The sequence below is a fragment of the Canis lupus genome, chromosome 20 (assembly GCF_003254725.2).
Source record: "Canis lupus dingo isolate Sandy chromosome 20, ASM325472v2, whole genome shotgun sequence".
NCBI lineage: Eukaryota > Metazoa > Chordata > Mammalia > Carnivora > Canidae > Canis > Canis lupus.
The window spans coordinates 55,894,996-55,908,544 of record NC_064262.1 but is presented as its reverse complement, the minus strand read 5'-3'; the positions used below and the strand labels follow the sequence as shown (position 1 = coordinate 55,908,544).

At 59.6% G+C, this 13,549-nt stretch overlaps 1 protein-coding gene across 1 annotated transcript in view; it reads left to right on the top strand.

Moving 5' to 3' along the window:
- ATCAY (ATCAY kinesin light chain interacting caytaxin) overlaps nt 1–7,629 on the top strand; it is a 31,748-nt gene extending 24,119 nt beyond the window's left edge. Inside the window, exons 11-13 of the mRNA XM_025456961.3 lie at nt 1,671–1,742; nt 3,254–3,286; nt 5,484–7,629. Coding sequence (XP_025312746.1) covers nt 1,671–1,742; nt 3,254–3,286; nt 5,484–5,493 — 115 coding nt within the window. The 3' untranslated portion in view covers nt 5,494–7,629. The remainder of the gene's footprint in view (nt 1–1,670; nt 1,743–3,253; nt 3,287–5,483) is intronic.
- Nucleotides 7,630–13,549: the final 5,920 nt, after the last annotated feature.

Genomic DNA, 13,549 nt, shown 5'->3' with positions numbered 1-13,549 from the left:
GATTAAATTATCGTGCAGCGTCCTGGCCCCGGACACCCCCAGAAACGCCCCGTCGCTAACTTACTGGCTCAATTTTCACTGGCGGCATCACCGTGTGTGGCGGTCACGGGGCCCCGGGGCTACTCCAGGCCCACCCTGTCACGGGGCCCTGCGCCATCTCCCCTTCACCCCACCCCGCTCCCCACCGCCCGGAGCAGGCCAGAGCCAGGGCTCCTGACAGCATCTTACCGCCCAGGAACCCAAGGGCCGGAGTCGGCAAGGCAGCTGCCCCAGGCCGCACCCCGAGTCTGGGAGACGGGGCGGGGCGATCCCTGCCAGGCCCCGTGCCTGCCCTGGGGTGGCGGGGCAGGTGGCTAAGACAGGGTCCTGGGCTCTGCAAACAGCCCGGGAGAGGGACACGGCGCCAAGGAAGGAAGGGGGAGCCCGCGGCAGGGTGGGCGACATGGGTGGATGGGCCACAGAAGGAGCAGAGCTATGGTGGCCTTGCACGATGACGAGCCGAGGGCGACAGGGAGGGAGGCCGAGGGCAGGCGGACGCACCAACCCCAGCCTCCTCCCCTCCCCGTCCCGCCTTCTGTCCTCTCTCTCTCTCTCTCTCTCTCTCTCTCTCTTTCTCAATGTTTTATTGTGTTAAATATATATAACATGAAATTCACCATCGTAACCCCCGGTAGGCGCACAGCTCGGGGCACGAAGCACACTCACCCCGCCGTGCACCGCCCCCCACCGCCTCCAGAACCTTCCATCTCCCCACACGGAGGCCCCGTCCCCAGGAACCACTGACCCCCGCCCCCCTGCCCCACCCCTGGCTCCCACCACCTCCTCTGTCTCTGTGGACGGGCCTCCTCTGGGGACCTCCTGGGAGTGGGGTCCTGCGGGAGGCGTCCTTCTGGGTCTGGGTCCCCTCCCTGAGCCCGGTGTCCTCGGGGTCCGTCCATCCACGTGGGGGCAGGTGTTGGGGCCCCTTCCTTCCCGAGGCTGGGTCGTATCCCGGGTGTGGACAGAGTGCACTGGGTTTATCCTTCATCCACGATGGACACTGGGTTGCCCCCACCTTTGGGCTGCTGTGAACGGGGTGCAAACATCCGTTTGGGTCCCTGTTTTCCCAGATGGAATCACTGGGACAGCTGGTAATTCCACTTCTAAGAGGTAGAGGAACGGCCACGCCGCGCTCTGCGGCAGGGTCACTGTCTCGGGCCCAGTCCTGCAGCCTCTCCCGGCTCATCGTCGCTGCAGCTTCTGGTTTTAGGACAGGAGCCCCGCCCTGGGTGTGAGGCGGAGATGTCTGTCTGTCTGCCTTTCTCCTCCCTCTCTGCCCCTCTCTCCATCTCTCTCTCCCTGTCTCTCTGAATCTGTCTCCCTGAGTAGTGCCCCCCCATCCGGGCCCCCCAAGCCTTAGCTGCGGGGGGGACAGAGACCAGCACCACAGGCCAGAGTCAGGGCACAGGGTGGCAGCATCCATGCCACAAGGGCCACAGGACGAGGGCACAAGCATCTGGGATGATGGGCCACCCCGGTCAGGCCCCATCCCCGTGGCCACCTCTGCTGCCAGTAACCCCTGGGTGATCTCTGCACCCTGGGGGCCTGTGCAGGGGCAGGGAGACCCCCGACACTACCCGCAGAGACCACAGTGGCCAGCTTGTCACCCTGCCGCCTCTGTCTGTCCCCAGCACCAGGCCGCAGCCAGAGTTCGTCCTGCCCCGGTCTGATGAGAAGCCAGAGGCCGCGTCGGCGGAGGACAGGTGAGCGTGCAGGTGACCGTGGCGAGGGCCGCTGAGCCCCCAAACCCCTGGTGAGCGTGCCCCCCACGCTATCGTGACAAGGGCATAAGAATGCGGGTGTGAACAGCCAGCATGATGCCCACTCCCTTGTGGGGGCTCAGTATCAGGGTCCCCCTTCCCTCCACCCGGGCTGCCCCTCGGGGACACCGCAGAGGCCGGCTCAGTCAGCGGAGGGTGGGACTCCCAGTCTCCGGGATGTGACTTCAAGCCCCACATTGGGCACAGACAGGACTTAAAAAAGTAAAATCTTTTAAAATAAATAAACATGGGGGCACCTGGGGGGGTTAGTTGGTGAAGCATCTGCCTTTGGCTCAGGTCATGGTCCTGGGGTCCTGGGGTCCTGGGATCGAGTCCCACATCAGGCTCCCTGCTCACTGGGGAGCCAGCTTCTCCCTCCCTCTGCCGCTCTGCCTACTTGTGTTCCCTATCAAATAAATAAAATCTTTAAAAAATAAATAGGTAGGTAGACAGATGAACTAACAGTCAATAAAATGGAAAAGCCTGCTCCTCTCTGGGGCTCGGCTGCCTTCTCGGGGCCACGGGGGCTCAGAACACACGCGCCCACTGTGCAGCACGACCCTGGATGGCCGGCCATGGTCCCCCCTCTTCTCCGGGGGCTTCCTCACCACAGTGAAATTCATGTGATGTGCAATGAACTATTGTGGGGTATTTTTTAAAAGATTTTATTTATTTGAGAGAGAGAGAGTGCGCAAAGCAGGGGGAAGGGCAGATGAGGAAGCAGACTCCCTGCTGAGCAGGGACCCCCCCCCCCAACTGGGACTCGATCCCAGGACCCTGGGATCAGGACCCGAGCCAAAGGCAGATGCCTCACTGACTGAGTCCCTGAGGCGTCCCTCAATGAACCGTTTTTAGTGCCCATTCCAGTGCCCATCACCCCACGAGGGACCCCAGACCCATTGAGCAGTTGCTCCCATTCCCCCTCCCCTGTTCTTTCTTCAGCAAATATTGTTACAAGTCCTTTAGCACCTTGCCCTGGGACGGGCAGAAACACGGCGCGGCCCTGGCCCTCTCCCTGCCACCCACCGCCACCTGGCCGGCCTGCCTTCTGCATCTGGCCCGGGTCACCCTCCATCCCTGCCCTGCACGACCTGGGGGCAGGGGCTGTGTCTCGGGACCATCCCCCGCCCCCACCCCCTGCATCCAGCACAGGCCAAGGGTAGGGACCGTGGGTGGCTGAGGCTGGCAGGTGACTATCATGCCACTCCGCGGGGGTGGGTTTGGCCTCCCCAGGCCAGGACCCTGAGGCACATTACTGGTCTCATTTTGGGTTAGTGAGGAGCCTCGGCCCCTCTTCTCCGGACTGCCTGGCTCACTGACAACCCAACAGACACGTGCTGATGCTTGCTTGGCCCCAGATGACGACAGGGCCGTGCTGGCCCTCGTGGAGCTCGCGGCCAAATGCCAAGGCTCCCCAGATAGGCCAACGACATTAAGACGTCTCTCTTCCACAGGTCTGCTCTGGCCACGGAAGATCAGGAAACAAGGTGAGGCAGAAGCAGGGCCATCTTGGTGCCCGGTTTTCCGCGCACGTGGAGCCTACCCCATGGGAACTGCCCCACGATTTATTGTCTGGGGTCAGAGGGGCACCAGCTATCAGGACAACAGGGTCTTCTCTGTGGCAAGCAGCCTGTCCCCGCACAGCTCCAGGGGGTGCCATTGACAGGAGGCCCCAGAGCCAGGCTGCACGGCAGCCCTGCCTGAGACGCGTGCCTGGAGCCAGGCCATGTGGAGCCTGGACTTGCTATCTATCTATCTATCTATCTATCTATCTATCTATCTATTTACTTTTTATAGCTATTTATTTTTAAATTTTAAGTAGGCTCCACGCCCAACATGGGGCTTGAGCTCATGACCCCAAGATCGAGAGTTGCATGCTGTAGTGACTGAGCTGGCCTGGTGCCCCAAGCCTGGGCTGTATTACTTAGCCATGGGTACACTGCCTGCCCACAGCCAGTGTCAGCGTCCACACCTGTTCTAGATGCCAGGAGAAGCCTCTCAGCGTGTGTGTATTGTGGGGGGGTGTCCATGGAGACCACCCCCAGGTTCAGGTTTGCTAGAATGACCCACAGGACTCAGTAATGCTGCTATGCTCACGGTTATGGTTTAATACAGCCGAGGAGTGATGAATGCAGGTGAAGATCAGCCATGAGCAACGGTGCATGATTCCAGGGCCAAGAGAGACCAGGGCAGGGTTTCCAGCAGTTGCCTCCTGGGGGACTTATCCAGACAGCCCTTAGTTCTCTCAGCAGCATGTGGTAATACACAGGTCATGCCGCCAACCAGGGACACTGTCCCCCATCTTGGTGTTCGGGGTGTTTGCTGGGGGCAGTCCCTTATGCATGGCTAGTCACCCCCAGGGCTGACCTCAGCCTCAGCTCCTGTAGAGGCCGGGCTGATCCCCCCATCCTAGGTCACATTGTTAGCACAGACTCTCCCATGTGGCCCAAGGTCTCCAGGTGGACAAAGGCACTCTTACCAGGCAGGGCCCTCCAAGGAAGGACTGCGTTACCTCCTGCGATCTGGGAAAGGGCCGTACCTTCCTTTGGAACATGCAGCAGTAAGGGCTAACCCTTGACCACACGGTCTCCTACAAATCTGGGACACAGCCTGACCACATGCCTTAATAGCAGCTGCTCGACCGGGAGGCCCCAAGCCGAGAGAGAAACATCAAAAATGGTCTTAGTGGGTGCCCAGGTGGCTCCATGGTTGGACGTCTGCCTTCAGCTCAGGGCATGATCCCAGGGTCCTGGGATCGAGTTCTGCATCATGTTTCTCCCACAGGGAGCCTGCTTCTCCCTCTGCCTGTGTCTCTGCCTCTCTCTCTCTGTCTCTCATGAATAAATAAGTAAAATCTTAAAAAAAAAAAAAAAAAAAAAAAAAAAAAAAGGTCTTAGACCAGCACTGCCCTGGGTACACTGAATGGAAGCAAGTTCTCGGTACATCTCCGAGGTCATCTCAATCCCTGTCTTCCGGAGATGACTTTGTGTCCACAGACACAGAACATGCAAGGAAGGCAGCCACCATGAGTGAGAGCCAGCAGATACAATGAAAAACAGGGTTAGACTCCTCGTGGGAATCCTCAGGTAGGGGTGATAAATCAAGATGTTTTAAATGATCAAAGATGAGGCACCTGGGTGGCTCAGTCGGTTAGGCATCCGACACTTGATCTTGGGTCAGGTGGTGATCTCAGGGTCGTGAGACCAAGCCCCATGTCAGGCTCCTCACTCAGCGCGGACTCTGCTTGTCCCTCTCCTCCTCTCTGCTCCCTTCATGCTTGCTCTCTCTCTCTCTCTCTCTCTCTAAAAATGAACAAATAAAATCTTTAAAAATCATTAAGGACATGGAAGAGATTGTAGGAAGCAATGGATGGATGGACAGACAGGTGGGTGAGTAGATGGGCAGACAGAGGAACAGAAAGATGAGTGGCTGATTTGAAGTGTCCCTCTGGTCTGATTGGTGGCGCCAGCCCCGGAGCCCCATTCCACTAAGGCTGAGAGATAGAGAGAGAGAGGTCCCCTTCAGAACCACATCTGGAGGGTGGGTGGCGGGCAGGTACACCTCTTGCTGCTGAGGACCCCCAAAGCCGGAGAAGATCGTGCTCCTGGATTCCACACAGGGATGCATCCCCTACTTTCTTTAAAAACAATCCTAGTGACCTGGCCTGTGTTTATTCCTCTCTAGCATGTCCTGAGGTGACAAGAATGCAGAGAAGAACAAGAAAGAAGATTCCAGATGCCAAGAAACCTCTGTCAGACGCCCTCTGGCCCTGGACCTCAACCCTGCCTCGCCCTGAGTCCCCGTCTTCGGGGTGGGGGTGTGTGTGCCAGTCCCCTCCATCCATCTCTGAAACCCAGCATCCTTTTTAGCTGCTTGGAAGCATTTTTGTTTTGTTTTTTATTATTTAAACAGCGCAGTATTCGTGTGTTCCAGAAGGGGCCCTGGTTCTCAGCCCTCCACCCCTCCACACTCATGAGCTCATGGCCAGGATGAGCGAGCGGCTCAGGGCACGACCCGTGTGTCCTGGACGGCTTCAGAGACCCCTCCCACTGCGCCAAGTCCTGGTTCAAGACCCTTCTGTCGTTTGTCACCTGGCCCACGTTGGAGCCACCGATGCCCACCAGCTCCCTGGCCGGATCTGGATTCGTTCTTGTGCCTTTTCTCCTAGAATATTCCCTGCAGCTCTGGGCATCTGGCCTGGAAGCTCAGCCGCCCAGCAGGGCCGTGCCCCAGGGACCTCCCAGCCTTCCATTTGACCAGCTCCCTTCATCTCTTGTGACACCCGCCGTCTCTGGGAGCATCGGAACCCACAGCACACAAGTGCGCTGCCGATAACCATCCCTGCCCTGCAGTTACAAAGCCGCCCCTCCCAGTCTAGAACATTCTCAAGCCCCTTTAACATGGATGCCACCGCAGGGCAATCCTGATCAATCAATACCTCCTACTGAGGGAATGAAGTCTCCCCACTTTCCTGAGCCCCCTCCACAATCAATGCAGGGTTGGGATGCGCCCCTGAAGTTCCCCCCAAGGGGACCCGGCTCCGAACTGCATGAAGGAAGATACAGGGTACTGCAGATTTGAGTATTTCGAAGTTCACTTGGGAGAGCACATCCTTGTAGCCCGGACGCTGTGGGGACCTGCCGTCAAAGGGGGCAAACTGACCTTGGACAAAAGACAGACTTTCCTAATGCAGCCCAAACCCAGGGCTGGCCAGGTTGGCCTCTAGAGGTAGTGAGTTCCCCACCGGTGGAGGCATTTAAGAAAAGGCCGGCAAGTGCTTGCAGAATGTGGCCCTCTGCGGTCCCCTCCAGTCCTAAGAGTCTCTATTTATATAAACCTGAGAACTGGGATGGACGCCTTCCCCCGGCCCCTCCTAAGCTCACGCAGCTTCTTAGCCATGGAGATGGTGAGTGTGGGGTTCCTGGCCCCGGAGGAAAGGTCAGATGCCTCTCAGCCTGGGACCTCAGGTGTTTGGGAGGGGCCAGTGGTGTTTGGTGCCGCACACATGGCTGCGTGGGAGGGGGTCCTGCATGTCACGGGCCGCTCCCACCCCCAACACCAGAGGCTCCTGCCTTGGGGAACGCGGGGTTTCTGAGCACTCCTGGGCCTGGATCCCCGGGACACTTGGGGGCGGGGGGGCTCTTAAGTGTGTGTTTCTACCGCGTTTCCCGAATGTTGAGTGAAGGACAGGCCTGTGGCCCGGGCCTGGTGACCGTGTGTCACCTGGAGCCCGAGGCAGCGGAGGCTGGCAGGCGCCGGGTGCGAGCCGAGGGCTGGGACCGTGCGGGCTGCCCGGTGCCAGGGAGGCGACAGAGGGAGAGGAAGCGGCAGACCGCAGCCCCAGACGAGCCCGCAGCTGCACGGGGACCCCCCGGCTGGCGCGCCGCCCTCGGACCACCAGCAGCCACAGACCCCGGCAAGCAGGACCCAGGACCCCGGCTCAGCCGCGGCAGCCCCTCCAGAATAAAGAGGGACCCCGCGGTGGGGGGCGCTGTCCCCAGGCGCACAGCTCCGTCCCCACGGGGCCACCACGTCCAGGCCAGCCGCTGCCCGCACTCAGAGCGCCTTTGTGCAAGGCGTGCGTCCCGGGGCGGTCGCAGCCAAAACGCAACGGACCCCGGGCTTCGTGGGAAAGGGACCCCGGGTTTTCCTCCCATGACACGTGGGATGTGTCCCAGGTCGTAGCTCACATGTCCATCCTCACCACGGCGAGTTTTGTGGTTTTTAAAAAAAGAAACCCTTCATTATGATTACTGTCGTGATGTTCAGACATCATCTCCATGAGCTTTGGGGGATTTTTATGTGGAAATAAATACGCGATAACTGAGAAGGGAGGTCTGTTCCTTTTGTCCACTTCTCCGAGGTGTGGCGGGGCGGGCGCACCGGCCTGAAGCCCCCGCCCGAAGCCCCCGCCCGGCAACCTCGGGCAACCTTGGGTGGCCTCAGGTGACCCCCCAGCCCTCTCTGGAATCAAACCTAGCCAGCAGGTAACAGTAGTAACAATTTAATAATCAAATACCTGTTCTTATTACTCTTCCGCCCGCTGTCCCCACCCCACCAAGTCCCTCGTGACCCTGAGGGGGTTCTTGAAGCCTGACCCCTTCACTCATAAATGCATGCGGTCGCTCATCTGCTGGCGCTGGGGGTCCTGCAGGGTCCCCGCTCCTGCACACTGCTCCCGGCCTGGGGGTGGGGAGCTCGACCCAGGGCCTCCGTGGGGACCAGGATGAGGGGCCGGGTGCTGCTCTGGAAAGAAGGGTCCTCTCTGATGGGAGACCCGATGGGGAAGCAGCAGGCAGCAGGCAGCCGGGGGTGGGGGGTGGCGTCCGGGGCAGAGGGCCCCGCCGGGCACAGGGCTGGGGGCTGGGTCAGCGGCCCGGGTGCCTTAGTGGGACCAAGAGCTCACTGAGGACCTAGCCTCTCTCTCCCTCTTCTAAATTTACCATTAGTGGCGTGTAGAACATTCATGACACTGTGCACCTGTCAGTACTATCTAGTTCTGGAACATTCCATCTCCACCAAAGGGAAAGCCTGTCCCCACGAGCAGTCGCCCCCAGGCCCTGGCACCCACTAACCTACTTTTTTCTCTCTCTGTGGATTTGCCTGTTCTGGACGTTTCACACAAAGGGAATCCAACACTCTGTGGCAGGATGGTCGCTCTTCGTGACCTGTGGACTGTTTGGGGATAGGCAGGTCGCGTTGTGTGCCAGGTGAGCTGACGCCAAGCGGCAGGCGGCCTCCCAGAGGTGCCCTGCCAGGGCCCCCGTCGGGGACGTCCCTGTCCCCCGTGGTCTGGGCTTCAGGCCCCACAAGGAGGCTCCCAGGAAGCTCTGGCCACTGAAACTGGGGCGGAGGCCATCCCCCCTCCCCCGCACCAGCTCCCTGCCCGCCTGCCAGCCAGGCGCCTGGGGGAGCTCAGGGGTCACAGTCCAGCTCAGAAACTGAGGCCCACAAGGGGCTGTAGGTGGGAGGAGAAGAGGTTGGGCCACTTGCTCCCTCTGTCCCCGGTGGCTGCCTTCCATGCGAGGGTCACACCCCCGGTGACCTCTCCGAACCTCTGAACCAGGTCAGTCCCGCTGTGGCCGAGCAGGGAGTCCTTAATGACCAACCAACCGGATGACACGTGTTCAGTCTCCCTGGGGTGTCTGGGCCACTGCGGTCCTGCCAGCAGAACCAGGGGACACACAGGGCAGCCCCAGAGGAGGATGTCAGGGCAGGGGAAGGGCAGCACCTGCTCGGGCTTTGTGCGAAGCTGCCTCTGGTCACACGTAGACAGGGAGTGTCAGAGAGAGCCAGAGCCAGACAGTCGCTGGGGCGGAAGAAGAGGCTGCGCTCAGCGTCCACTGCAGGCGGGAGAAGCCCTAGGTGTCGCGTGGGGGGGGACACGGGCGCGTTACAGCCAAAGGGAGGCGGCTCGGTGGACAGAGGTCGCTGTCAGGAGACACAGGGGTATGGGGGGAGGGGGGCTGCACAATCTGACTTTCCCAGTCTCAGCACCAGAAGTCCTGTGTCATGGAGAACCAGGCACGCGGGGATGCCGGTCACCGTATGCGTGCCCCCCACCACCCCGGGGCCACAGATGAGAGGTAGGAAGGCCTGCGGGTCACGGTCAGGAGGGCCTGGGCCCCCGAGCCCACCCACCACCCATGAGCCATGCAGCTAACAGCTCAGGACCCTGCGTCCCTGTACACTTGGGCCAGATTTGAATCTGTCAGGGCACTTAAAACGAAACAAAAATCAAAACCAAAAGACACTCTTATGAATTCAGTCGTGCCCCCCCCCCCACCCCGCCACCAAAGGTTCATACACTGGAGCCCCAATATCCCAGGACCTCAGAATGTGACTGTATTTGGAGGTGGTTCAGTTAAGGTGAGGCCACGAGGCGGGGGGCCTGGCTGGCTCAGCACGTGGAGCATGGGACTCTTGATTTCAGGTCGTGAGTTCAAGCCCCATGCAGGGTGTAGAAATGACTTAAAAATAGTATCTTTAGGGATCCCTGGGTGGCGCAGCGGTTTGGCGCCTGCCTTTGGCCTAGGGCGCGATCCTGGAGACCCAGGATCGATTCCCACATCGGGCTCCCGGTGCATGGAGCCTGCTTCTCCCTCTGCCTGTGTCTCTGCCTCTCCTTCTCTCTCTGTGACTATCATAAATAAATAAAAATTAAAAAATATATATTTAAAAAAAATAGTATCTTTAAAAGAAAAAATGAGGTTGGGGCGCCTGGGCAGCTCAGTCAGCTAAGCGTCTGACTCTTGGTTTTGGCTCAGGTTGTGGTCTCGGGGTCATAAGAGGGGAGAGCTGCGTCGGGCCCTGCTCAGCACACAGTCTGCGTCTCCCTCTGCCCCTCCCTGTGCTCATGTGCTCACTCTCTTCTCTCTCTCTCAAAATAAATAAATCTTTAAAAAATAAATGATGTCACAAGGGTGGGTGGGCCCTAACCCAACATGACCTGTGTCCTTACAGGAGAGCAGCTCAGGACGGAGGGGGGCACCATGAGAAGACGTGGGGAGGAGACGGCCTTCTCCCGCAGGGCGGCAGGGGCAGCAAGGGGCAGCAGGTAGGACAGGGGCTGGCGGGGCACACAGGGAACGCTGAGCCTTTGCAGGGCTTTCTGGCGGCAACTAGTCCACAGGGGCTCCTGCAAGTCCTGAGCACACGGTGCATGTGCTCCTGAATGCTGGACAGGTGTCTAGCAGCTGTCTGTCCGCTCCCTACGCTCCCAGAGCCGGCCTAAATAACAGGGGTTGCCCTGGTTATTAATAGCAGCACCGAGTGTGGTAGGGAACCCGGCAGCTGAGGGCTTGGCCAGCCCAGGCCTCCTCCCTGACACCTGCTCACAACCCCAGGCCAGGGCACAGGGTACAGGGCATGCGGCCTGCCGCTGACCTACAGCAAGGTGGCAGCACCCACGGACACAGTGTGGTGTGGGAATTCCTACATCCGACACCCCCGCCAACCTAACAGGACTTGTGCTTAGGGGGTGCCTGTTGTGCTGACCACCTTTCCTCCACCCCTCACTGCCCACCTGGGAGATACCCTAAGGCAGGGCCGACATGGCAAAGGGAGGAGGTGTGTCTGCCATGAGCCCAGAGCCTGATGAGGCTGTGCTCAAGCCCGTCAGAGACCCTGTCCCTGGGAAGCAGGGGGGACTGACCCCCCCGCCCCCCCTCCGGCTCCCACCACCTCCTGTTTCTGTGGATGGGCCTCCTCTGGGGACCTCCTGGGAGTGGGGTCCTGCAGGAGGTGTCCTTTTGGGTCTGGGTCCCCTCCCTGAGCCCGGTGTCCTTGGGGTCCATCCACGTGGGGACAGGTGTCAGGGTCCCTTTCTAAGGCTGGGTCGTATTCCAGTGCGTGGACAGACACCATGTTCTTCGTCCATTCATCTGTCAATGGACACTTGGGTTGTGTCCACCTTTGGCTACCGTGACCTGCATTGAAGCACGTATCTTGACCCATTTAATCCTCAAAACCAACCGAAGGTTGATTCTGTTCTGGACATTTCACAGAGGGGGACACTGAGCCACGGAGACGTGAAATGACCTGTGCACAGCCGCAGAGCGCCGAACGCGAGCCGCGACTCTGGAGCTGGGCGGTGTGGCTCCGGTCATGACTGAGATGCCTGTGCCCATCCCTGTGCCCACCCCCGCGCCCTCTCCGCAGCCCGTGTCGGGGCTGCATGCGGGGAGAACCCAACCCGCCCCGGGGATGCCCACAGTGGTGGCCTCGCCTGCTCAGACTCGGCTGCCACCAGCTTCAACATCTCCGAGAACACCGCACTACAGGATTACAAAGCCCTCTCCGAGCTCCCACCGGACCCTCACGGCGTTGGTGGGGAAGGGGGATCACCACCATTGTGCACTTGGGCGTTGTTTGCAGGAGGGGGTAACGCACCTGAGGTCCCTCTGCAATTGCTGAGCTTTGTTTTGAGACAAACATGAAGCTTTACACCCTTCCCTCCAATGAGCTTCACACACACTGCAGCCCAAATCGGGGCCAACCTAGGGGCAGCTCTGCCCGGATTCCTGCCTGGAGGAGGAATGCAATCCACGGCTCCCATAGTCCATCCTTCCAACACACCCCGGGAAACCGGCATGATGACACCCCCACTTCGCACAAGACGAAACCAGACGGCAGGGAGCCCTCACCCCGCACACATGCTCCATGGTCCATTCCACTCCGAAGGAAGATGCCGGCCCAGCACTAACACGCGTCCCAATCACAACCCCTTAAAGAGGGGACGAAGGCTCAACAAGCAGTGTGGCCGCAGAGGACATGAGCAGAAGGTCAACTGTTCAGGAAGCACACAGGTGGCTGTGGCTCACCTTCCTCAGTGTATCCGTCAGCTACTGCCGTGTAACACAGGACCGCGCATGGTGGCCTGAAACGACGCACGTTCTCCCCAGTGTCTGTGGGCCTGGAGTGCAGGCACGGCTTACCTGGGCCTCTGCTCAGCGCCCCTTGATCCAGGCCTGGGTCTTAGCTCTCGACTCCACTGGGGAAGGGTCTGCTTCTGGGACCATTCGTGCAGTTGGTGGGCTTTACGCCTTGCTGGCTGTTCCCCGCCACCTGGGCCTCCGGCGTGGCAGCTCCCTTCATCTAAGCAGGCGAGGGAGTCAGCTAGCAAGATGGGAGCCACAGTCCTACGTGGCCTAAGGAGGGAAGTGACCCCCATCACCTCTGCTGTATTGTTGGTTAGGACCCACCTGGGGACCAGCCTCCTCTCAGGGGGCAAAGCTCCATGGAGGTGAGCTCAGAGTCCGTGGGCCAATGTCCAAGTAACTATATTAGCTCCACGGGCTCTGCTAAATGCCTGCACGGGCCAGACACCCTGGCTCGTGCCCTGGTGGCCCAAGGTGGCTCCTCAGGCCCTCAAATGGTGGAATGAGGAAGCAGGGGCTGAGCTGTGTGAAGCCACCCAAGATAACCCAGGTGGGAGGGGTGGAACCAAATTGTTTCCAAGGCCAGGACACCTGCCCGTTACCCTTAGTAGACGCAGGGAATCTAGGCCTGCAGCGTGGCCGACCCTGGATACTGAGCAGGTGGGTGGAAGTCCGAAGTGGATTCCCGTTCCTACCCAACCTCAGAGCAGCTGGAGATATGCCTACTCCCTCCTCTCCCGCATCAGGACAGACATGGTCTCAAGCTCCCGCCAACGCCTCCCGTTGCCCACCACAGTGCCCAGAAGGTGCGAGAACGGCTCAGCACTGGCTGGAGGCTGGACAGGTGCTGTCTACCGGCCCCTGGGGCCCCATGTGGTCTGGAGTTTACTGACCCCACACACATCTGGGCGCCCCTCGCCCACAGCTGGCCCACTGCTCTTTGCGGTGTGACATATAGCAGAATTGGTTGCTCGGTCATCATCCTAAAGGACCTGACAGCTGGACACCATATGCGGGCCAGACCGGGTCCTGGGCTGCACAATCCAGCTGCAGAGAACAGTTGGGGACAAAGGGAGAAGACCCGAGGTCTGAGCAAAGAGCTGAAATTTACTGAAATGCCAAACTTGAAGTTGCTAACCAGGAAGAGATTAAAAGGGAGAAATGTTATGGTACCTCAGATCTCAAATTTTTAAAATTAAAATGCAAAGACAAGACGAACAAGGAGAAATGTGCCCTGAGGTGTATGGGATGAGGCAACAAAATGATGGCTGGGGGCTCCCAGGAAGGAAGTAGGAGGGCTTCTTCCTGGAACATTCCAGACCCGGGGGCTGCACAGAACAGCAGCAGGGGCGATGAGGGCGCCGCTCACAT